Raw genomic sequence first — 27,061 nt, forward strand, 5'->3', positions numbered from 1 at the left:
GGTGGGTGGTGAGCAATTGCATTGTGCATCACTTGCTTTACATATTCTTCTTAGTATTACTATTATTATTAGGTTTTTATTTTCTTTCAATTATTAAACTGTTTTTATCTCAACCCACAAGTTTTCTCACTTTACTCTTCCAATTCTCTCCCCCATCCCACCGGGTGGGGGGAGTGAGTGAGCAGCTGCGTGGTGCTCAGTTGCCGACTGAGGTTAAACCACGACAGGGAGTTAGCCTTGACCTGAAAGTATGAACCTGCTTCTAGTATTATGTTGCCATGCTTATTCTTGGATTACCCAACCTACGACAAAGTCAATATAATTGTCCTTCTGACTTCACTGAGATATGATTTTGGTTTTGGTATTGTACTGATCTTCCTTTGTGGATACCTGCTGCCTAATCCCACTTTTGTCAAACCAGAAAACTCTACCCTTCTTGTCATTAATTTAAAGCACTACGGTATTGTACAAGATTGTATCAGAAAAAAATAGAAAGACAAGGAAAAGATATAGGCTGAACATGATTCCAGTGTTCTGATCATTGCCAGTATGGTTTGGATCTTGAATTTTTGGTTCCAAAGCGCAACCTTCCAGTACCCTAGCTGAAAGACCCAGTTCTGTAACCCATGGCATACCAATGCGAATGCTAATTGTTGAGTGATGACTACAAGAGGTATCTGGGAAACCAGGCAAAATCCATTAGGAAAAAATAAACTAAAATTTCCATCAGCAGTAAATTTCCTTCTTTGCATAATTCCCTTTCTAATTGTTGTGCACATACCAACCAGGAGAAGTTTCAATCATTTGAGCCTCAAGATTCTAGACAGCACCTGTGATTTCAATGACACTCATGAATTCACTGCCTACTTTAGGTGTCTTCATAAAACAAGACTTTTTACACAATTTCACTGAAGTAATATAATATATAAAAGGGTTGCAAAGGCTTGATATGAAAAATTAACAACCTTCACTCACACTGCCGAATCTGAAATGTTAAAAGAAAATTCTCCTCTGCATGGTGCAATGGCAGTATTACGTGAGTTTGTATCCTAACCAAACCTGTATGACTTCTGCTTCCAACCAAGCCTGTATAGCCACACTCTTGCCACAGATACTGCATAAGTCCTCCTACCTGCAACTCTTAGTTACTGTACCCTGAATAGGCTAAGAGTTCTGATTACAGCTTGTGCAATCTGCATCACATCAGCAACTGAACTGTCTACACATATTGCTGATTATACCCAAGTCAACTGTTAATCAATGTGGGCATTTATTGGAAGCAGGTTAGACTGCTTCATCAGCTAACCTAACTTGTCTAGAACCAGCTCAGGAGTATCTGAATGGTCTTGCAATTGGCTGTGCAGATGCACCCTACTACCAGTGAGTAGTAACAAGTGACACTTGGTTTCTGTACTGCGTACTCCCCCCGTGTGGACTTCAGTGCATTTCAGGTGTGCATGGTGATACGTTTTCTCTTTACACAGTGTAATACATTATGATGGTTTCAGGCTGCTTTTTAGGAAAGCTTGTCTTAAGGATACAGTCATTGCTATTCAGAACTCAGTTTTGTTAGAAACCAGTGTAATCAAATCAAAAGCAATTTGTGATGTGCAAGACCATATACACAAGTGTACTCTCACATTGTAGAGTTATATTCTTTTCCCTGCTCCCCACTTCACCAGTGTAGCGATTTCCACAGCATAAAAGCAAGAACTATAATGATCCTCAAAAGATATAGCAAGCAACTCCAATTATCTGTGGAATGATTCATTTTCTGCATGGAGTATGGAAATACTCTGGAAAAAGAAATTTTCTATGCATCTCCCTGGGGTTTGTAATGTTTCTGTTCCAGTATTTCCTTAACAATATTGAAATTTTAATTTTGAAAGTCAAACTAAATCTTCCTCTCCTTCCCTTTGTCAGCTAAAAAAATGTATTTTAATATCTTGTCACTTCCATTGACCTTGCTTTTTATGCAGTAACAGTAGTGGTTTTATGCACTATAAGCATTATTTAAAAAAAGAAAATCAGATAAGCTAGCTGCTTCTACTGCTATTCTTTAAAAAATGAAATAAAAACCTTTCAAAGAATGAATTGTTTAAGATCCCAAAACATTAACAAATTCTACCTGCAAATTTACAATAACTTAGCTAAATTTAGGTTCAACCCAAAAAGGTCAGTTACATAACTAGACTTTCACAAAATTCAGGGATGTTTAGAGCTTGCAACCCTTTCTGCACAGGTAATATGTGTTTTTTTCTTTTCTTTCTTAGCAAAACCAAAACAAAATTTCCCATGATTTCATATTGATACAGCGGCTTATAATGACTATGGCTTATGATGAACTCCTATGTCAATTTGTCTTACTACAAACATTTATAGCTATATTTACATGAAAATGAATTTCAATCAATAAGAAGAAAAGTTCATCAGTCCTCTCCACACCAAAATGAAAGCTTAATGTAAAATAAGGATGGTATTTATTCAAAGCCCAGATGGTATTTAAAAACATCTCACAAGCTGTAACACATGTACTAAAATGTACTATGTAGGTAAAGGGGAGTTTGGTTTCCCATAATTTTCCCCACTTTCATAAACCCTTTTGTAGTGTTTGTGTTGCCATACTGAATCAGGGAGCAATGTAAAGCAACACCCCCAAAGTTCTTTCGAGTCCAACTCAAATTTAGATAAGCATCTTAAAGTTTTGAAGGTTATGGGTATTATTACTTATATCACACTGAATCTCTGCAAACGGATGGTTCCAATTATATAGTCAATATTTTCAGAGCAACAAATGCTTTTTTGAAATAGGAAATGTGGTGAGTACTGATCAATAAATAATTCTGCAGTAACATGAGAAATATATAACCATTTGGTTACATTTTTCTTAATGACAGTTATATGTCCTTTTAAAAACAAAGAAATGGCAGAAGAATCTGTTCCCACTGTTTTAGCCTTTGGCTACTAAAATCAATTCTCCCTTTACTGTGGGAAATAATTATTATCCTCATAGACCCATAAAGGTACAGGTACGTTCTGATAGTGGGAAAAAAAATCTGAAATGGAAAAGAAAAATATGTAGAAATTTTAGCGTGGACCCAGGAGGTGGATCCCACCACTAAGGTTTTTTTAATCTTAGTACTTCTGTGTTTCTGACTATTCCATTAATTAGTATTTTATACTTTTTGGACAGAAGAAGTAAAGGCTGTGAAATCAGCAACTACAAGAGATGAGGATCTAGTTTAAACAGCTCATTCAGTTTTGCAACACCTTCCAGAACAGTGTCCTCAAATGGGCTTGCAGTTTCTTTGGCCTAGCACAGACTCCACAGAGTGCTACCTCCTGATTTCTGTATCACAAGCATATTTTTAGAATCATAGAATCATAGAATGGTTTGGGTTGGAAGGGACCTCTAAAGGTCACCTAGTCCAACCCCCCTGCCATGGGCAGGGACATCTTCAACTAGAGCAGGTTGCTCAAAAGCCCCTGTCCAACCTGACCTGGAATGTTTCCAGGGATGGGGCATCCACCACCTCTCTGGGCAACCTGTGCCAGCATTTCAACACCCTCAGCGTAAAAAATGTCTTCCTTCTATCTAGTCTAAATCTAACCCCCTTTAGTTTAAAGCCATTCCCCCTTGTCCTATTGCTACAGGCCCTGCTAAAAAGTCTGTCCCCATCTTTCTTATAAGCCCCCTTTAAGTACTGAGAGGCTGCAATAAGGTCTCCCCAAAGCCTTCTCTTCTCCAGGCTGAACAACCCCAACTCTCTCAGCCTTTCTTCACAGGAGAGGTGTTCCATCCCCCTGATCATTTTCGTGGCCTCCTCTGGACCTGCTCCAACAGGTCCGTGTCTTCCTTATGCTGAGGGCTCCAGAGCTGGATGCAGTACTGCAGGTGGGGTCTCACCAGAGCAGAGGAGAGGGGCAGAATCCCCTCCCTCGACCTGCTGGCCACGCTGCTTTGGATGCAGCCCAGGATACGGTTGGCCTTCTGGGCTGCGAGCGCACATTGCTGGCTCATGTCCAGCTTTTCATCCACCAGTACCCCCAAGTCCTTCTCCGCAGGGCTGCTCTCATTTTTAGACATATCCTGTTCAAAGTCAGATCTTACTTCACTTGGCAAAACTAACAGAAATGGACCTATTTGCAAGTATCTACATATAGGGCTTATGTCAACAATAATAAATGGTAATAATTAGATACAAAATAATCTGGGGGTCTGAGTCAGCACTACATTACTCCAGTGGGATAACTGTAGTGCAAAACAAGACTAGAACAGGGCTGAGGGAAGGTTCATTATTACTGTTATAATTCTCTCACATTTCCATGACAAATTACACTGCTATAATTAGAGGTCCCACCTGCTTTCCGTGATGCTTCCTATCACTCCATTTGGTATGCTTTTTTATGCAGTGCAGAAAATCATGCATATCTGCACCTGTTGGAAATATCTTTTAACTCCAAGGGCTGCTGGTGGTGTCTGTGTATGTGTGTCACATATTTCACAATTGGACAAAATAGAAGGAAATTCTTAATTTGCCAAGGTCATATGAGCTGTCAGTGGTACAGGCAAATTTCTCAGTTCCCAGCTGTTTGCTCTAACCGGTAAGCTTTCTGCTCTTTTGTGTGCAGCTACAACCCTGGAAATTATTCTTCCCCCAACAGGTAGGTTCCCTTCCCCCGTAGGTAGCCAAATGGTAGCTTTATTTACCCTGTCTCCACAATAATATTTCATTTCTGAGCTCAAAGAACTCTCTCTTGGGGTAAAAAAAGTAATTTGTTCTCCAGGTTAAATCTATTCTTGGTTTTTCTGATGAGCCGAGAGTCTCGCAATTACTGTGACAGATGGAGTGATGATTTTTATGCTGTGGAAACTTGTCCACAGGAATGAAACTGAAATCTCCAAACTCATTTCTCATATCGGCCTTTAGACAGTTGTCAGGTAATAATTGTCACTAACTTTCGTCACTGTGGACAAGATTTGAGCTAGTGAATGGCTCCATTAGCTTGTTACTGTAGCACTCCTATGCAGAGTGACACTTTCTGTCAAATTTTTTGTCATTTATTCTGAATACACTTGAACCAGATGTGGAACCAATATTAAAAATGTGGGTTTAAATTTCTCCCAACACTCAGAAGCATTTGAACATTGTGTCTGGAGTTTTAGTGCTCTATCATTTTGGAAGAAGTGCTTCAAGGGGATTTTCAGAGACGAGAACAAGATGTTTGAGAGGGTGCTTACATATATTGAAAATAAACAATAAAGCGTCTCACAGAAATGACCGTTTCAAACAACACAGTTATGGTGTGGACTTAGTTATGAACTGACTGTTTGGATTTTCATGAGATAATCTGAAACATCACTCCTGAGGCAGGAACCAGTTAAAAGTGGCCTGGTACCTTTCTACTCTCCTGGTTCCGGTCTTCAACATTAATCCAAAAAAGACTTAGGAACTGGCATATGATACTTCAGGAGTGTTTCCTGTGTCTTATTTAGAGACTGAATTTCAGAGCTTCCTTATAGGCGTGGAAAGGAAAGAAACATCTTTCCTTTGTTCCCAAATGTCTCTCTGTAGCTCAGTTTGTAATCATAACAGCAGGAAAATTTTAATACTAGTGATTTACAGACGTTTTCTTACAGAGAACTGATTTTTTTTCTTCTCTAAAGACATAGTAAAGAAAATACTGCTTCTTGACTAAACTGAGTTAATATTTCTGTCCATTTTATGAGCTAAGAATATACAGTTTAATTTCCACGGGTGCAGAATATGAACAGAAGAAGATCTGTAGTACAACAAAGCACAGTATCTCTGAAAATCAAACCATATATTCCGAAAATATGCAATATTTCCCAAATGATGGAACAGAAACAAACACCTTAATTTTTCCCTTTTAAAAATTTTCTTCTGTTCTGTTTAATAATATCAGCTATCCTTCTCAATATAACCGAGCAAGAAGATTATTTTACTGATACGTAAACCAAAGCAAATAATAGAATTGAGTGATTTGTTCAACTAAAGAGAATTAGTCAGCAGCACAACCGGAAATAAAGCCCAGCAGCTCTAACCTGAAGCAGCCCATCTTAACCCGAAAGGCTTCTGTAACTTTACATAATTAAACACTTGAATTGTAGAGATTTTATGCCTTTACAGGTTAAGATTCTCCTGCAATCATCCCTCTGACTTTTTAAAAGGTGCATCTTCCTAATTGTTTTAATTAGTAGTGTCCAAAATAGAAAACTCCTCATGAAAAAAAAAGAAAGCGCATAAGAGAGTCTATAGGAATGTTTGTGCTTATTAGGGTCAGAGATTCATCCACGCAAAATAACATGAAAGCTGAGGCTGAAAGGCAGCATCATTTTTCTTTCATTAACTACAACAGTTATATGACTGGATCATTTACTTAAAGAGAACACTTGAGTCAGGATTAAAAAGAAATTATAGGAAATTGTTCCAGTTAAGACTTTTTAATTTGTTAATTGAAAGTGATAAGGAAAATCCACAATTAATTTGTATCATTTCCAAAAGATCCTAAATAATGTAAAGGTCTCAGGAGTCTGATTCACAAGCAGGGACAATCTACATTGAGACATTGCTTTTGAGTTGTAGACAGTTAATCAACACAGTTTATGCTGATTTTGTTTTGCTTTATAATATATAACTATAAAATATTGCAGTTCTGGAGCTGCTTTCAGAAGCAGCACAACCCAGTCAAACATAATGGGTATGTAGTTGTATGCATCCGGGCTGCATCTTGTCAACCACTGCAATGTGTGTTCCTGCATGTGAGTCAAGGTCTCCAAGCTTATTGTCAGAAAGGTCTAGGTGCCAGAGCTAAAGAAGTACTTGAATTTCTAAATATGTTGTTTAGAGAGTGAAGGCCATAGCACTTACATACTGAATTCTCACTGAAATCAGCAATAACAAGATGCTTCAATTCCCATCAGTATGAACATCAGTACCCAAGCCAGCCTCTGCGATGACCAGTTTAATCTCTTAAATTGCTTAGAGGTTGCTATATGCTCTGTGCCTCTGAATGCCTAAATTTGTGTATAGATATGCCTTAAAGTCACTTCTCAAAACAAAAAGTCACAGTGTTCATTTTTTAAAATGCCACCTTATAGTTTAAGGGAGCTATTTTATCAAGAATTATTTTAACCAGGTATCTTTTATTTTCTAAAGATGTTTTTTCTTTGTGACTATGGGATTAATTTGATTCCATTGACACTGAATAAGTTGAACCTTAGTATTGTCTATTTTGCTGTTCATAAATCCACAGAAAGAATTGTGCACTTACTCCCTTCCACTGTCTTTAAGCAGTGCTATTTAGTAGGGCTAGTTCACAGCTTGCTGTCTGTGGTTGGACTGTGTAAAATGCAGATCAGTCCAGAAGTTGATTCCAAGGTGTTACAATAGGAAAAAGTACAAATCTGCTCCAATTCTGATTTTAAATATTTAAGCATTTAAACCCATTTGCTCAAAACAGACTAATTTCCAATTTTCTTATTATTATTTGAAATTTTCACATAAAATAAGTACATGAATACAACTAAACAGTAAGAGTTCATTTTAAATTCGAGAAAGGTGGTTGTATTTATGTGGGGCAAGTTGAAGACTCAATTTCAAAATATCCATTTTTTTTACTGCTTTTTGATAGGTCCTATTTTCAGGTTGCCAGGCATTTAAAAAAACTCAAAATATGGCTAGATGTGTTTTGGGAGATATAATTCCCATATTAAAAACATGGGATTGAAAAGGGGATGATGAGAACTCCTGTACAATGTGAATTTCAATAAAGATGACAAGAGTGTCCCTGGAAGGCAGCCACATACAAGTACAGTTATATGCATCATTTTGACAATAAACTTGCTCCCAGCAGGTTATTGTGAAGAAAAAGGCAGCACAGATATTAACAAATGAGAAAGGACACTATACCAGAGAGGCCCACCATTCACACCTTTTTCAAGTGCAGTTACCTTACCTTCCTTTTGATTGACAGCCGGCTGAACATGAGCCGGCAGTGTGCCCAGGCGGCCAAGAAGGCCAATGGCATCCTGGCCTGGATCAGAAATAGTGCGGCCAGCAGGAGTAGGGAAGTGATCGTGCCCTTGTACTCGGCACTGGTGAGGCCGCACCTCGAATACTGTGTTCAGTTTTGGGCCCCTCACTACCAGAAAGACATTGAGGTGCTGGAGCGTGTCCAGAGAAGGGCAACAAGGCTGGTGAGGGGTCTGGAGAACAAGTCTTCTGAGGAGCGGCTGAGGGAACTGGGGTTGTTTAGCCTGGAGAAAAGGAGGCTGAGGGGAGACCTCATCGCGCTCTACAGCTACCTGAAAGGAGGTTGTGGCAAGGTGGGTGTCTGTCTCTTCTCCCAAGTAACAAGCGATAGGACGAGAGGAAATGGCCTCAAGTTGCACCAGGGGAGGTTTAGATTGGGTATTAGGAAAAATGTCTTCACTGAAAGGGTTGTCAAGGATTGGACCAGGCTGCCCAGGGAAGTGGTGGAGTCCCCATCCCTGGAGGTATTTAAAAGACGTGTAGATGTGGTGCTTAGGGACATGGTTTAGTGGTGGACTTGGCAGTGCTAGGTTAATGGTTGGACTCAATTATCTTAAAGGTCTTTTCCAACCAAAATGATTCTATGATTCTGTAACTCTATGATTCCTGCTAGGATCAGTGAAAAGCGATCAGCTCCTTCTCAGCTGTCCCTTCATGGCCTATGGAGGGATCCCAGAGATCCCTAAAATTAAGTGAGATGACCACAAGCAGTAGTGCTTAGTGTTGCAGACATACACTAGTCTGACCGCAGAGACTACTGGAGTGTAGTGACCCTCGTGTACTTATGTGGAGGCTGTGGAAATTCAGCCACGCATTGGAAGTAGCATCATGCATCAGTCATTAGGGTTCTGGACATTATAGTCTCCTTACCCATATGTCCTGCATACTTTTCAGCACACTTTTATTTGTGTAGCTCTTCAGAGTTACACAATGCTCAGTTACCCTCGAATACCTATGCAAATGGCATGCTGTTTTCTGCAAAAGACTCTGCTCTAGAGCCTGTGCCAATATTATCTTCCCTCTCTAATCCCCATTGGTGAGAAAGCAGTGGTGGTCCCAAGAGCTGATGTCATCAATCTAATTCATCAAATACCTTAAAATCATTTTTATGTTATTAAATAATAACACAAATTGCCATTAGTAATAGGGTGCTATTGTCTCAGACAGAATTAGTTTTCAAAGAAACTCTATGAGATCATTGTTAAACCTCTTTTAGAGACTGGGAAACAAAGCACAAAATCATTAGCTACCTTGCCTAAGACTGCAGATCACAGTGTCAGCCAGAATTGGGGCTGGCTTCAAGAAACTAATCTTGATTTAAAAAGCAAGCCAAATACTTTCAGTCCAGGCATCCAAGCACCATAAAAAGGATCTGCAAGTTTACAAAAGCTAGACTAAACACGAACACAATTTTCACTTATTTTTATTTCCTTGGGAGGAGTCATGTTCCCAAGCTTTTCTCCCATGACTACAAAGTCTGAAACCCTACCCTTAGTTTCTTCCCCTACATGTATTCAAAGATATTGATGCAATCACATGATCAAAGGCTTAAGAGAAAAGCAAATACCTGCGGAGGAAAAAAAAATCACACAAACCAACAATACCAGGGTTGCCCTTTAGCAAAAACTATGCTGGCAATTAGAGTGTCAAAAAGATTTCAGTGAAGACAGGGAAGTTAGTTCTGGGCAAAACTGAAGCATTTTTTAAGTGTGTCTGTGTAGTGGTGAATGTAATGAAGTTCTCAGTGCAAAGACTGAGAGCACGACATTTTGCGTTACATAATGCAGAAACAGAGTTTAGTGTTTGTAGAAAGAGTGTTACACCTGTGAGCTGTGATTTCCTTTCGCTGACAATAATCTCCTAATTGTACACGTAATTGTCAATAATGACAGAGGCCAGAACATGAATACTCTGCATCCGTTCCCACATGGTGCTCTCAAAGGAAAACTTACTACTCCAAAATTCTCTCTCTACTCCTGCCTTCAATGGGACAGAGTTTCAGCTGTTGCACATTGACATAGCGCTGTTAGTATCAATTCACATGTACCGATAATTCAATCAAAAAAACAAATTACTTTTATCCTAAAATGGGAGTATATTGTTCTAGACCTCCAAATCTCCCAGGAGCTAAGACAGGCCACCATAAAAGCAAGGGTTATAAACTTGAATTTGTTATAGACAAATAAGGCTTTGGCCTATGAATTCTCTTTGCCTATTAAGTTAATGAGCCTTGACAAAACAATCATCTGAGGAGTAGCTGACAAATTATCTGGAGCAGCAATCTGAAAGGCCTTGGCTGGCTTACAAGCATTTCAATTGGGAGAACATGGCATCATGTTCCTCTTCCTCTGGAAGAGTTACTTGTCAAACCAAATTTCTTGCAGTTCAGCCACAGAATCTCAATATTGCAGCACTGAGATATGACAATGACTGCAGTTACCAAAACAAGCAAATAATCCCTGTCCCTTCCTCCCCAAACCTGAGGCTGACAAATTCTGATGAAAAACTCTTTCTAGGAAGCCTGCAGGAAGACAGGGAGATATCTTTTTATATTTGACTGGAGACCATGGAAGTGTATAATGTAGAGGAATAGGGCTTTGAGGAATTCAGAGGAATAAAGGGAGACCTTTCAAAATACCTGGTCAATATTTGGAAGATTTTTTTGTAGTACAACTTCCAATAGAGATGGTGGTGTCACCACTGTGGATTTAAAACAAGGTCTTTTTATGGATTAATTCTTCCAAATATTCAACACAATACAGCCCTGAGACACATCACCTTTGTGAAATTTAAGGCTGCGTACAATGAACACTTCTGCAATAATAGCCACTTGGATTAGGGTTAAAATGGGATTAATATTTTTCTAAAATCTGTTCTCCAACTGTGAATACTGAGTCCATTTGGAAATTGGATCATGGTATATGTTGTAAAGCTGTCATTTTTGTCACCAAAGGCATTTGGTGAAATATTTCAAATGTCTTCCTCCATGGTCATCTATTCAAAGAGTCCTGTGGAAAAGATGACAGTATTTAAGAACACCAAGAACTGTCATATTTTCCATCTGAATGTTATTTCATAGTGGGAAAGAAGTATAAATTATAGCAATCAGTTGCCTCTACCACAGCATGTAGCAGAGCATAGTGCAGGGCATTTAACCGTGAGTTGTGTCTTTTCTCATTTTTTGTGTTCTTTTTGCAGTTTTTGTTGGACTGTTGAAATAAACAAACTGATTAAATATACAGGGGCTAGAGCTTAATTTTACATCAAAGTCGAATGAAGAGAAATGAGATCTTGTTCTTAAAGAGAATTGTTAACTGACACTCAGTAGAACAAACCCCAGCTTTTTATGTCCTGATGTCAGGTCATCAAATACCTGATGACCAAGTATTCAATCAATCACACAATAAAGCAAAAGGATGTAGAGAATTATACCTTCAGGTGGCAGAATGGCCTTGTTCTATGAGCTCTCCCAGGCTTCACTGATTATTGGCATATGAGTATCTGGTCTGCAGGGAGTAACCATAGCAGATTCACCCTTTTCCCCCAACCTATCTCCATAGTCCTGACAGTCGTGTCTATAGAGATCAACCATTTAGCAATGAATTGCATCTTCCTATGGTTAGCAAGCCACAATCTAACCCTCAGTGCTCCCAACACACAATTCCATGGCCCCCAAATCCCCTAGAGCCTGCTTGTTCAACTTTCTAATTCAAGTTGGTCCCTTCTTTTCTAAAGGGACCATTTTAAAAGTAAGAGTCTTTTTATAAAGCTCTCTTGTCTGGCTCTAAACACACAGAAGCACTGTGATGCTTACAGATAAATTACTCATATGCACACTATATCTAAAGACCTGAAGTCACTTCACTACTTTTTGGGTAGTTATTTCCTTTAAGGTAATACTTGCAGAGAAATTAAAATATTGTGGATAGATCTGTTAGTGCCTGGCACCCTGCTGGCGTTATTTATACCTTTATAAAACATTGCCCTTATCAATATTTTTCACCCAAACTTGCACTGGCCTGAACAGCTTGACTAATTACTTTGTCCAGTGATTAAGCATCTTTTAATGAATTGTAGACACTACACAGTTTTCATTCTAATAAACCGACAGCTTCTGCATGGTGTTACCACATCTGTTGCATTCTTCACTAGTATTTGTCTTATTGCTTGTTTAATTTAGCTTTCTATTTCATAGCACTGCAATGCCTTTCACAGCTGTTTTTCTAATCCCTGGGGCTTCTTTCCTGTTATTGTATCTTACATTAATTTACCATGTTACTTTCCACTTAGACACTTCTGCTCTTCTCTGCCCACATTACTCTTTTCTTTGAAAATTGTCTTCTGTAAAAAATGTCTATGATCAAAGCTCCAAATACAATTATTTTTCTTCTACTCTAGAATATAAAAGACAATAGTTTTTTTCCTGACAAAGGAAACACTCAACAACTTCTTGAAAATTTGTGCCTAACTCTTCCTCTATCTCCCAAGTCTTGTTTGCAAATAATTTACTACTATCCTAGTAGACTATAGAAGAATAGCTGGGTTATACTAGCATACAGTTTTGGATAGTATGTTTTTCTTTATTAAATATTTCTCAGGAGGCACTCACTGACAATATTTTATAGAAATGTCTTCCATTACTTCAGTTATGGAAACGTTCATCAGTTTAGGTTTTACTAACTGTCCTCTCAGAACACAGCTAGCCTAGGGAATGCTGAATTTTACATGTCTTCTCAACCACGACTTGGTGAGGGAGGTGATTATTTTTTGCTCAATTTCTTCTGAATGGCTTAGGCAGCCACCCTATAAACCCAAAGATGCTCAGTGAACAAAGTATGCTCAACACAGAAACAAAATGACTGAATCAAACCAAATTACTACGGCTTTCAGTGAAGTCTTAGTCACTTTCCGTACTCACAGAGAAACAAATACTGAATTCAGTTGTAAAATGTGATACATATTATGTAACCTATTTTAGAGCACCATTCCAATGGATCAAAACATTGCCTGTGTTCATCACTGGATTTTGGATGACCAAAATTATATACCGAGTTAGCATATATCTTCCAGTGGTGCAGATGTGAAAGCATGGTTAAAAACAAGCACAAGCTGTAGAAAAAGAAGATCTATGGTGAAGATGCAAACTATGAGATAAATCCAGTGATGTTCATGCACTCTAAAGAAGGAGGTGAGGAAGAAGCGCATGCAGTACCTGGTGATCTCAGAGTCAGGGAGCAGGCCTACGTGGTAGTGGGGATAGGGAGCTGTAAGAAGGAAGCTTTTGTCACACTCGACAGGGGAATAGTGCCTAGGAGAAGGTGGTTTATCACACAGTTTGTTCACAGTGCTGTAAACAGGTTCAGGAGGCCTGGTGATACAGAGACAAGAGTAAAAGATCAGGTGCGTATTAGTGGCTGAGAATACAGAGAAAACACAGCAATCATTTTAAAAGCATGCATAGAAAATCTGTCAAGACTTTTTCAGTAGGGCTTTTCTGAGAAGTAAAGTGTGCTGTTAAAGGAAACATTAGAATTTGATAATACAGTATTACGGCATACAAGCAACTGCATATAAAGATATACACAATATAAGTGGGCCATAAAACCGGCTTATGGGAAGTGTGGCACTGAAAGGGACTATCTTATCTCTGAAGTTCAGTGATGAATTTTCCCACATACTCTGCTTGCTTTTTCTTTAATCTAACAACATTACTTCTGCACAGCTTTCTGTGATCTTAATTTTGAGCATTTCATAGAAGAAAATATGATGTTTATTACCTGAAAAGAGGTATCTTTTACCCATTAATTTGAGATAAAGATGAAGTACATATTACTTGTTAATACAACATACTCCTGCCCCGATGGGCTGGTGCTTTGCAAGTAGAGCTGTGGTCAAAGTGAGCCATGTGCTGTAATAACACTGATGGTAACAAACTGTGTAAGCAATTCATCTCATTGGCAGGCAACTCATTTCATTTCAAGAGTTCTTTGCTCTCTTTTCAGATTCAACCTTCAAAATCCGATTATGCAGACCATATCTCAAACAGTTAAGCTCGTTGACAAGGCTACTGCAATTGCACTTGCACTGCTGCTCCAAATTACAGAAGTAGTCTGTGAAGCTAGATACGAAGAATAAGATCCTAAAACTGACACTGACAGGTCACCTAGCATTTCTCTCCTGCTGCCTAGAGGTCAACCACTTGGGAGAGGCAATACTTACCACAAACCTCCCAGGGAGCCACCTGGGGAGAGGGAGAAGGGGATACAGCCTTTAGTACCAACCAGCCAGGGATCCACAGGAGGCAACCAGCAAACAATTTTCAAAAAAATGCACCACGTAGTACATTTCCCGTCATGAAACTTCTCCAACTGCTGTGTTGGCCCCAGCAGATACCTCTGGGCCTACTGACAGAGTGAAACTTGACTCATAATTTCCTCAAGTTTCTGTTCTAAAGAGTGCCAAGATGCAATTGCTGTCATATCCTCGCTTCTGCCAGAAGATCCAGGGTATGCCACTGTCTTTAATCACAGCAGTACAGTATTAGCTAGATGAAAATCTTATTTCAGAAGCCTGAAAATATCAAGAGGCCAAGAAGTTAATGAACTCTTTTTGTTCTTCTGGCTGCACTGTGCCTCACATGGGTGTGGTTTTTGCTGTGACTTTCACAGGTACCAGAATTTATTATGGTCGTGGATGCATTGGCAGATACAGAGAACATATTTTCCTTTGTTGTTAGCTTCTGGTTTTGTCCTTTGGGGGAAAAGGAGTAGCTGCTTTATTTAAAAATTGGTCTCACTCAATGCTAATAACATTATTCATAGCAATCTGACATATGATTTGAGAACTCTCTGTACCTGACTTTCCCAGGGAAATCTTTACAGTTAAAAAAAAGGCAATTTAAGATTACCAAATATCAAAATGGCAAAGCTGTCACTCATTTGGTTATAAAGCATTCTGTCAAGGATTTAGTAAAATCCCTTTAACAATGTTTAAGATAGCAATTCTTTTTTATCAGCATATTTCACACATGTTTCAGAGGGTTGGATTTAATAATTTATTTACTAAACCAATTACTGCTTTCAACACAAAAAATCCAGAGGAAAAAACTTCTATTATTTTACTTTAGACTGATACTGCCTTTTATTCCCTCAGAAATCACTTTTGCTTTTAGGCAGTATATTAAAGAACAAGTACAAATATAAAATATAAATGATACCTACTATGAAAATTGAAGAAATATTGCCCCAGTGCAGGAAGATGAATAAAAACTGTAGATTTCTTCATGGCTTAAAACACTAACCAGTCCATAAAGAACTTGCTAGCTTCTTATATTCAAGTTACTTGTCTCCTCTGAGTGGTAGATGACATGAGAGTGTCGCTACCCCTTGGATATATTGTGAATGCTCAAACTACACTGAGTCATCAGTGAGTGACCATCCAACCTTGTGCTGAGACACTAATCATGCCACAGAGATGGATAGATACGAGGGATTGCTCTGTTAATTGACAGTTACAAACTGCTTCCAAAAGCAAAATGAAGGTAAACATTCAACATCTACCTAGATATTGAGACCAAATTAGTCCTTCAAATATAAACACCGAGCCCTAACAAAATGTCTTGCAAAGCCCAGCAAATTTTAAAACATTTAGTATTTTCACTCCTTTCAGTCTTGCTGGATGATAAGATAACAGAAAATTCGAACAAATCACCTTGTTGATAACAGAAAATTCGAACAAATCACCTTGATGTATAAAGTCCTCTACTCATTGGTATTATATAAGTGATACTGTCATACCCTCTGTAAGTGAGATGAAGAGAGAGGTCTTAAGGTTAAAAAAAGGAATTCATACTTCTTATCCTTTTAAAGCTTGGACTCTTTGCTTAGAATAGGATTCAGGGTATCAGCTAATTCCAGTTATGAGTGCACTTGTAAGGCCTATGAACTGGTCTGAGATCATCATAGCCACCTATTTACCATCAGATGCCATTCTTCGAGGTCATTAAGATCATGGACTAAACTGGTTCTTTAGATACCTTCATACTACTCAGATGCATATGCTAATACTGCCAATTGCATAGCTGGGCCCTGGCTACACGTTTTATTGGCGCAGAAAAGCAAGAACTTGAAAAATAAGCAGTGCAGCTCAGATCAGTATAAACTTATCTTCTCTCTCAATTTGATTTAGTAAATATAAACTAAAAGGTGTAAAAATAATTGAAAGTTGGGATAAAAAATGGAAAGGAGGAGAACATTTAAAACATACTGGGCAGATCACTGTCCTGACCATACAAACTGCTTCATGTAGGCCAGTAATCCTTAAAAGTAATAGGAGACACTTATTGCAACAAACTGTCTTCAAATATCCTCCTGACTCTTCACCTTCTTTGTCACAAACTAGGACTTAGCTACAATAGTACCTGCCTACTTTGGAAGAAAACAATCCTAAATTTAAAAAAAAAGATAATTATGAAGACCACCCAGCTTTATTAAATGATTCTTCTAATGCAGCATTTTCTCTTATCATTTATATTTCTCCTCACTGGAAGAAGAAGAAAGAACTTCTATCCAATAGGATCAGCCCACCTGCTAAATCCTGTCTCGCATATCTTCTTCTCCAGTGCTATGACAGAGACAGGTTGTCTTCTTTCAAAGCATGGGATAAGGAGAATGCTATTTAGAAATAGTTTCTAATGTGCCGTTCTGAAAAAATACAGTCAAGGTCACCTCAACTTTTCTTGCAAAATAATTAAGAGCGAGACTGAACATAAACATTGAGACCTTATTTTTTGATGCATTAATTCTTCAAATGAATTTAAAAACATGTAGCAGGTCATTTAGCATGCTGTAACAAAAGTGTAAAAGCTAGATATATATTATTTAAGGACTGATTCACTGTAGTTTATTTGCAATTGCATCACTTTCAGATACAGCAGGTACAGCTTCAGAGATTTTGTCTTATTTAGAATAAATAATTTGCAATTTTTGTAATTATTAACATGAGAAAGAACAAAGAACTACGTTATGGAATTTATTTTGTTCATTATCTTAATTTTTTTTAATACTTATGCAAAAAATCCCCTTAAAATGCCAAATGTGTGAATATTACTCTATACTTCTTGGATAATTGTAATATCTATTTTCATGAGTAATTATCTAATATGGGTCTACTCTGAAAAATAACTAACTGCTGCTGTAAATTCTTATTTAGCGGATCTGTTCCCTTTCTGTCTTTAAACTGTTTATTTAGTGACAAACGTACGTTACAGTTCTCTGTCTTTATCAGTGAGCTAAAAACCAAGCTCTGATAAATGAGAGCAGCAACTGCTAGGCCTAGATGGACAACAATAATTAGGTTAGCATGAGAATCAGGCATACAATAGTAGAGGAAAGGCAACAGAAAATATAAGTAGTAGCATAGCTTGGCTTGAGCATGCCTCAGTAGATAATTCAATCACAAGAGAGAGAATCAAGTCACTCAATGCCGCCAGGTAAGCTTTGAAATGGTAGTATGAACAGCAGATAGTCATAATCTACTTTTCTAGCAAAAAAAAAATTTGAAAGCTGGAATTGTTAGTCAGTATAGACCTAGCTCCAATGAGGCACAATTTCCACAGAAAGGTGTAACTAATTGGTGGAAAAGCTAACAGTAACAGTGGGAGGTAGAAGATTGATCTGACACTGGTTTTATTTATTTATTTCATAACAGATTGTGTAAAGAAAGCGAATCTTCCTGGTTGTTTATAGTCCTTATTATTCCTTGTTTGGATCATCATTGTGTTATTGTTTCAGGCTGGCTTTATTGCACAACAGAAGTTATAAGAAAATGGCATTATTAAAACCGTTCTCTCAACAGCATCATGTAGGGTCCTCAATTTAATTTTAACTTTTTTTATTGCAGAATCCTGTTTGGTAGGGTTCTGTTGCCAACACGTAGCACATCAAATCTTAACAGTTTCATTTTTTGGATTTTAAAACCTTTTATGATATGGAAAGAAACCAGCTAAGCTCTCACAGCATATTGAGTCTGCAGGGCTATAGCCAGGAAATGCTAAATTCAATCTGATAGAAAATAAATCTCATAATGCTACAAGTTTCCAACATTTTTTTTTTTGAGTAGCAATTTTTAATTGTACCCAAGTTCAGTAAAGACAACTAATTCATTAGTATTGCTAATATAATGTTGCTGGGAAGTGTGCAAAGATCTGCCTTTAAAAGTATGTCACTATTAAAACAAAAATCAATGGCAATTTAATACAAAGGAACTCTTCCACTTCTAATAACCAGTGATTTTTATATATAAGTCTTTTGACTTCTTTTAGTTTCTTGTTCATATTTCCTTCTAGGAGAACCACATACCTTATTGTTCAATAGGTTTATTTAGAATTGAAAGTTGATTTTATTTCATAGGTTGTGTCCTGGCAATTCAAATAAGACCCAGTCACTCACACGACACGTTTATTTCAACTAAATGAAAAACAGAGAAGGGGTGTCAAGAGCTGGAAGAAAATACTAGAACTACATTACCTTAGTTCTTTCTGGAAATCCTTCTATAATCAATGATTTCTCAGCTTTTCCATTATTAACTGCTATTTTCATGAGCCTTAAAGTTTTCCGTAACTGCAAAACGAGTGCTTAAGATCACAGCAATTTTTTTAGCACAGTAATGAAGAGTAAGGATTGCCTTGTTCCTCTTAACAATATTATTTAAACATTTTAATCAGGTTTTCAAATGAAATGGCCTACAAGATGGCATAAGTATAATTTAGAACTCTTAATATTCTACACCCATTTCTACACTCATGATTCTTAGCCATTAGGAATTAAGAAATGAAATGACTGCTTAATTTGAAAAGAAAAAATCAGTAATGATTTTCTGTTGCAGTAATGGAAAAGAAGGCTGTTTCACATAGGAATGGTGAGACTATCAGACCAAAGGCCCTAGTCCCTTGCAGTGACTTTTTAGGAAACAGGGCCAGTAAAAAATGGTCCTTCCCTGCGGAGCTGCTGAAAATCAGCTGGTTAGGGACCATGAAACTAAATCCAAGTAAACTGTGGTCAGTGGGCCTATCCACCATGCATGTGAGCACTTAGCCTCATACATATTGGAACATTTTTATATTCTTAGGCTTCACAATACCCTGTGGCAATGAGTCCCACAAACTAATCATGTGACATACCCCAAACCCTCTACCTTTTTGCATTGTAAGCCTGTTACTTGGTCGCACATAGATAACATATGGTAACATTTCAAAAACTTCTGTTTTTCTGTATTTTAAACTTACTTGGCAATATATTGTAAACTCTCTGTATCTGAGTTGTAAGAAAGCACTAATAGTCGTTGCCTGTTGCCTTCTCTATGTCACAGGTACTTTTACAGATCTCTGTTCTATCTTTCTCTGGCATCTTTTTTCTATACTGGAATTATTGATTATTTAGCTCTGCCTATAAACCATGCTACACCCCTGCTCATCTCTGTCACCCTCTTCGGGTCTTTTTCCAGTTGCCTCCATGTAGTATTCAAGACTTAGATGCATCATAGATTCAACATTATGTTTTGCACTCTTTTCCTTTCCTATCAGATCCTATTTCCATTCTTAATTACCTTTTTGACTGCTCTTGAGTACTGAGCTGACAATGTCACAGAACTAACCACAATCACCCCAAGGTGTCTTTCTTAAGTGGTAATAGCTGCTTTAAAAGTCCATGTCCATGATACATGTAGTATGTACTTAGGGTTATCGTTTTCCTCTGTACACTACTAAATGTTACTTACTATTTCTGTGTGTTATCACTACCAATCCTACTATCTCATTTCAAAAATCTCCATACAAGCACTAAAACAGATTCTGAAATTTGATATATTTTTTTTAAGTGTTAAGTAATAAGTAGCTTCCACTGGCTGTATTAGAAATAGTCAAATCCTATTACTTGGGGATCTCTGACAGGCCTGATACTCAGGACATAACAGATCGTCTGGTGACTTGACAATAACTAAATTTTTACTTTAACATAAATTACTCTCCCAAGTTAAGACTTATTATTTAAAATAAGTTTGGGGTAGCAAAAGGAAATCTTATGATAGGTAAACATTATTATGCATTTGCAAAGTTTAACAATTAGTTTGATAAAATTTGTGTATTAAATACATGAAATATAAAATAGTTGCTTTGTAATTTAGCAATTTCATGCTTCATTGAAGGGAACAAATAATAACATAGAACTAAGAGATACAACTGTGACTTTTTGTTCTAAAAAGCTGTTGACGGGTATTCTACAAGTATACATTTTTAGATGATAGCATAACTAAATACTGTATCGTTGTATTTCACCAAGGGTCCAATTTAAGGTTATACAGACAAACTTAATTTTTTCTTTTCTTAACTGAACATTTAATGTGTAACTTGAATAGTGTTCTTTTAATATTTTTTTTTAAATAATTCCTGAGATTCATCAAAGACTAAACCAAGAAAGAAATCCTCTTATGGGACACCATATTGAATTCAACATAATCATCAGCAGGGTCGCCAACTTAAGAGCTAGAGCATGAGAACTCTACCTCATGAGAGATGGGGAGTAACCAGTAGCAGCAGCAGGCTGTCATCCTCCAGAGGGACAGGCAATGCAGATGAACTATCATGACAGACTGCCTGGTGGGATCACGCGCGCATCATGCCAACCCCAGAAACCTGGGTTCCTCTCCATTTTTCTACAGAGGGATGGCCCTAGCGTGATCCTGCCAGCATCTTATCAGCAACTTTTCCTACCTGCTCTCTATCTCTGTTCCTTGCTCCAGTCTTCTTGCACAACTACCGATTATCCCAAATGTCATGTCTCACTGTCTGAGGGAGTTGCTGGTTCAGCAGCCCTAAAACTCATTGCTGCCCTTCTCCAGGCTATTTTTCTCCACTGCTTCTTCATGTCTCTTCACCCATTTCTCACTTATGTTCTTCCTTGTCTTAAATTCCCCTTCCAAATCCAAGTTTTCTTACCCAATAAATACCAGTCTTCCCTTCTTTTGATTTCCATTCTCACACAACCAGTGACAAGTTCTCCCTCATTTTCACACCCAATCTCATGATAATGTCTTGCCAAACACACTCCCCTTATTCCTCCAGTCTCTTCAATGTTAAAATCTGACAGGACTGGGCATTCAGAGCACAGAACAGAATCATCCTGGTTATGTTTCTGTGTCAGAAAGGGCTGGAAGAAATAAGTAGAGAGAAAAACTAGCTTTGGTCACATAATGCTGTGCTCAATCATGCTGGCTTTTTTAAATAATCTAGTCTGTATTACAAAATTGTGAGCAGCTTTGATATACCACAGTGTGAGTGCGGAACCTTAAAGAGTTCTACTGAAAAAAAATATTACATACATTTTGGAGGATAAATGAACTGCAGTTTTTCCAAAGACTTATATTTGTTGGCATTTAGATAGATTTTCACAAATGCAGTAGAAATACTATGTGGATTCAGTTTCGTCAGCTCCTATACTTCAACACCCTGAAGCTATGTATGAAATATTACAGTATTTAAAATATAATATCACCACAATTTTTAACATAGAACAGAATAGAATAGAGCATGAACTAAGCCATGTAATTCTCCCTCCATCCCTTAAATGACCAAGCTGCTATGGTTAAAAATAAATGCAATTTAATTTGATAATAATAGTGGTTAATTAAAATTACTTTAAAAAGAATAGATATAATTTACACTAAATTTTAAAGCAAAACAAACATGCAACCTTTGCTATCCCTAGATAAACAAATCCAGCCCCAGGCAAAAACTGAGCATGAAAATATTAACTTGATCAATTAATCTGCAAAAGTTACAATGAACAATTATCTGCAAAAGTTACAAGTGATTTAATAGGAAGAATAAATAAAAGGCATTATCAGTCTCCCCATATTACTACATATAGTTTATTCTCTTTAGGGCATAGGTGACATGCTGAGTTTGGGTTAGGCATGGTGATATGATTGTTGAGAGCTCACAGTTACCTCTCATATTCATATAATTGCATCAGTGTACTTCTACGTATCTTTTACCCATCACTCGTATAGTAACATCGGGTCAAAAACATGGTATAAAATTCACCATTTGAAAGTTCTACCTACAGTACTTTAAGATCTTCCTCATCTGGGAAACATGTTTCAATTCTGTTCCCACACAAAAACTAACAGTAAATGCAGCTAACTCCTTTCAGCAAATATACACTTTTAAAACATGCAGAATATTTTGTCAATGGATGATCTAAGTCAACTCATATGAGATCCCAAAGGAACAGTTTTCAGGACTCATTACCAAAAACTGCAGTTCTTTTTTCCTACTGTTGTGCTGCATAAAACCGTTGTCAGAAAACTGTTATTGATAGTTTTATAACACACAAACCATAATATTAGTTGTAATGGTTTAATACTGAAAAGTCGAATCTGTGTATCAATACAAATTTAAACGTGTTTCCATAAAATATCCTCAATTCAACTAGCAAGTTTATATAAGTAAACAAGAAACAGTTGAGGAATGCTACTTTCAATACAGGGAAAAAATCCCCTGAGACTTCAACTTAATGGTTCTCCTTTTTCTCCCTTTCAATCCCCAGCACCTCCTCCTCGCCCAGAAAATGTTATTTTGCAAAGATGCATGTAAAAAAATCAAACATGCTTTTCACAGCAAAACAGATAACAGCTTTTTCATCCATGAATCTAATATCTAGCCAGAGTTAAATGTTAAAGCGAATTTTTTATCAGCTGAAGCACAGAAGTTTGATGTTACCATTTTCTGAAGTTAAAAAGGAAGTAAAACCTCAAGATGGTAATTCTTTATTTTTATGGATCTTTTGCCGATGTTGTTCGTTAAAGACAGAAGGAATGAACACCTAAAAGCTACAGGATTTTTAAGTTATAATTTCAGCACTTCTGGAAATAGGAAGGCAGACATCTGCTAAAGAGTAAATTGTAACTTCTCTCTCTGCTGTATTAGTAACGAATGTTCCACAAAAAGACAAACAAAAAAATCACTTTTTTTCTTCATACTATCAGAGAAAATTTGGTTGGAATGCATCTCTGTAGGTCATCTCATCCAATCTCGTGCTTGAAGCAGGATTATTGCCAACACTAGATCAGATCAGCCATGATTTTATCTAGCCAATCTTAAAAATCTCAAAGGGTGGATATTTCACAACCCGCCTAAGCAACCTGCTCCAGCAGTGCTCCACCCACCTGGTGTCTTTTTTTTCTTCTCAAATTGAAATCAGAACATCCAAAGCCAATGTTTGTGGCCATTGGTCCTTCTCTACTGAGAAGAGTTTTGTTTCATCACCTTTGCTACTGAGTACTTATAGAGTGCTCTTAGATTGCCCCTTAATCTCTTCTTCACAACATTAAACAAGACTCAGTTCCCTCAACATCCCTCTAACCTCCATGTGATTTAGCACTCTGAGACTCTGTTGGACACTCTCCTGTTTTTCCACAACCCTCCTGAAGTCAAAGAACAGAAATTGGTCACAGTCTTCTAGAAAATAACTTATCTTTTTCTGCTGGCCATGCTTCTCCTAATATAGCCTAGTATGCTGATTACCTGACTGGCAATGAGAGTGCACTCCTGGGTCCATGTTCAGCCTGGCATCCGCTGTAACCGCCAGGTAACTTTCAATGAAGCTGCAATTCAGATGTTTGTTTCATGGCCCGTACAAGTGTGTGCAGCTGCTCCACCTGAGGTGCAGACTTCTTACTGAACTTTATGAGGCTTCTGGCCAAGTCCTCGAGTATATCAAGATCTCTCTGGAATATCGCTCTGCCATTTGTCATGTTAACCACTCCCCCTTAATTTATTATCCTCTGCAAATTTGCTGAGGGTGCACTGTGTCATGATCTAGGTCATTGATGAAGATAACTCACTGACGCCCAAGGTATCCTGAGCTACTCTGCTCATCACTGACCACCTAACAGATGTCAAGTGATGATCATTACCCTTTGAGCCTACTGATTCAGTCAGTTCCCAACCCAGTCTCTTCTTTTAGTCCACTCTTCCTCAGCTTTCAAACGAGAGTGCTGTGGGAGACTGTGTCAAAAACCTTACCAAAGCCTGCCGTTGCATGCAAATGAGCATAGCCATGCTGGGAGAAGGCTAATGAGCAAGGTGACAGCATATAATCCAGGAGGTACCCAAAAGGCTATCCAGAAGGTTTCCAAACTTTTACAAATCATATCTTCCTTCCAGCTATGGATTAGTTCTACGTGTTTATCCAACACTTCCTCATGTTTGGATGAGAGGCTGCTGGAGGAGTTTTAAAGGGTGCTCCCCGCGGTACAGCTTCTCCTGCCCACAGAAGACGTGTGAGAAATACGTTTGCAGCCACTCCCCAGGGCAACTGGTGGAGAAGAGGAATCACCATGTGTCCCACAGCAGATCCCAGATGCACATCTGTGGGAGTTATGGCATGGGTCAGGTATGCCTTCGGAGTCAGCTGTGTTTTCACCCAGCAAAGAGGCATTCCTGCTCAAGGCAGCACCTGTGCTGTGGCACTGGTTGGTATAGGGCAGCCACTGCTCTCCTCTCTTCCACGCAGCTAGTCATTTCATCAGGAAAGGCAACCAGGCTGGACAAGCGCACAATTTGCTTTTGGTAAATCTATGCTGACTATTCAGTTACCTTCTGGTCCCTTAAATGCCTGGCAAAGACGATGTTGAGTACTTCAGCTTTTTCTGTATTGTCTGTCATTACATTGTCTTCCCCTCCATTCATCAGTTTTTCCCTTCATCAAATTTTACCTTCATTTCTGAAAGTAGCACACCTGCAGAATCACTTTTTGCTTTCCTTTATGACCCTTGTAAGTCTTAGCTCAAATCAATCAGCTTTCTGATTTTGTCATGAAGCAGTCGAGCAATGCTTGCCTACATCTTGCATTTTAGGTCATCAGAAAGCTCTTTGCTCAGCCAAGAAGGCCTTCTGCTGAATCCCCCTCCTTTCTGCTCAACAGGATGGTTCATTCCTGAGTTCTCAATAAGTTTTACTTAGAAATCATCCATCTTTCATGGACCCTATGTCTCTGTGGCAGCACCCCAAGAGATTTTCCTTAGCAATTCTCCAAAAAAGCTGAAGTCTGCTCTTCTGAAGTCTACAGTCATAACTTGCTGACTGTCTTTCCAGACTTCCTTTGAATCATGAACTGGACCAACTCATGGTCACTCTGATCCCAGCTGTTACTTGTCACCACCTTTGCCACTAGTTCTTCCCTTTTTGTAAGCAGCAGGTCGAGCAGAGAATTATTCCTGTTTCTCCCTTCTAGCACCATTAGGAAATTGTCAGCAATGCAATCAAGGAATCTCCTGCATTGCCTGCACAACACTTTACTCTTCCTAGAAACTGAAACAAATAAGGACTGGCAGAACGATGATGATTGTATTGATAGAGTTACTTGGCATATAGCTTTTATCCACTTTTTATCCCACATTCTACTACCCTGAAGTTGTGTTATTTTATTTAAATTTTAAAAGGTGACAATCTTTACAAAAAATACAGGCAGGAAAAGCTTCCATCCTGCGTGAATTTAAAATTAATCCATCAAAACAAAAAGTAAATTATGCCCATCACTGACAGCATTTTGGACCAACAATATACACAACTTAAAAAGGTCAGAAATTGAAAGACAACATCCAGCTTCATTAAAAATTGTGGCTGAAGATGACTTGTTACTTTTTTATCCCTTGTGCTCAGATTAAGTTATTTTTCCCCTATTTTAATAGTTTTATTTAGTAAAAGTTGTATTGATTTTTTTTCAGACACAGATTCAATATCAGACAAAAAAATACAAGTTTTTATCAACAGAAATGCTTATTTTTGTTAGGCCAAATACAGGTATTTAGGTAAAAAACCTTAGAACTGGAACAAAAAAAGAAAAACAAAAAAGAAAAACAAGACGAAGTGGACAAATTGAGTTGAATGTTCAACCATTTAAGCTTTACTGATAGTAAGTTAAAAGAAAGTTTATCAGCCTCACTCAAACGAAGTGTACAAAGAATTACAAAATTGCAAAAGCCTCTCATAGTGGAGAAGTTGCTGTTCCAAGTATTTTTAGCTGGCACAAATGAAAATCTGCCAGAGGTGTTGCCATATTATGACTGCACGGGTAATAAATTTCCTTATGTGATCACCATATAAATTAGCCCTGAAAACCTATTATAGCAAGAACCAGGCAGTTTTAATGGATAGCACTGCAGTAGCTGGCAATCATCTTAATTATAAAAAATTATGTGAGGAAACCTAATTATAAATGCTGCAATCAAGGGATCTATAGGTTTCACTAAAATTATCAATATGATAATTAACTTCCCAAAAGATTTTAAGTCTTTCTAAACTGGTCAGCAACAAAGACTTTCCAAATATCTTCTTATTTTAACGGAAGACTCCTATGGCATTGCACAGAAAGAGTGCATTCACTATTCTCAGTTTATAGCTGTGAAATTCACTGTGAGAATTAACTGTGGCATTTTCAATAGTCCCACTCGAATCAATAGGCAATAATTAGCTACATGGACATTAAAAAAAAAAAGGCTCAGCATCGTTCAAGGGTTAAATGGTTCGGTTTTGAAGGTCAGAGCTTCTTAGTCATTGTAATCAGAGGAGAAACCTGGTCTCTGGCTCTTGTTTGGGTGTCTCCCAGGTAGTGCTGTATGATGTATGTCCAGTGAGGAAATGCAATGACAAGAAGTGCCATTTTTCTTATGACTACATTAATTTTATCTTTGTGCTTTTGTATCCTGGGTATCAGTGTAGCATATAAGCTATTATCACTAATGTAATTAACTCCATAATAGTCTCCTCCTTTTCAATAGGTCGAAGTCAATACGTGTTTAAAACTACGAGATTTTCATCTGATTTGCTCTGTTGCATTCAGAGTCTGCTCCTATTACTCGACACCTTTATTTCTGCCAGCGCCACACACCTTCCACAGAAGGTCATGCTTGTAGAGTCAACCTCTCCTGTCAACAGTGCCAATGCC

The 27,061-nt window shown here is 37.9% G+C and overlaps 1 protein-coding gene across 4 annotated transcripts in view; it reads right to left on the reverse strand.

Moving 5' to 3' along the window:
• DLG2 (discs large MAGUK scaffold protein 2) overlaps window positions 1-27,061 on the reverse strand; it is a 1,087,547-nt gene that overhangs the window by 262,756 nt on the left and 797,730 nt on the right. For all 4 annotated transcript variants that reach the window (XM_019472611.1, XM_019472613.1, XM_019472612.1 and 1 more), the window contains one exon: window positions 13,270-13,425. In XM_019472611.1, the coding sequence (XP_019328156.1) occupies window positions 13,270-13,425 (156 nt within the window). The remainder of the gene's footprint in view (window positions 1-13,269; window positions 13,426-27,061) is intronic.

This window comes from Aptenodytes forsteri, unplaced genomic scaffold (genome assembly GCF_000699145.1).
Source record: "Aptenodytes forsteri isolate BGI_AS27 unplaced genomic scaffold, ASM69914v1 Scaffold180, whole genome shotgun sequence".
In the NCBI taxonomy this organism is placed as follows: Eukaryota; Metazoa; Chordata; class Aves; order Sphenisciformes; family Spheniscidae; genus Aptenodytes; species Aptenodytes forsteri.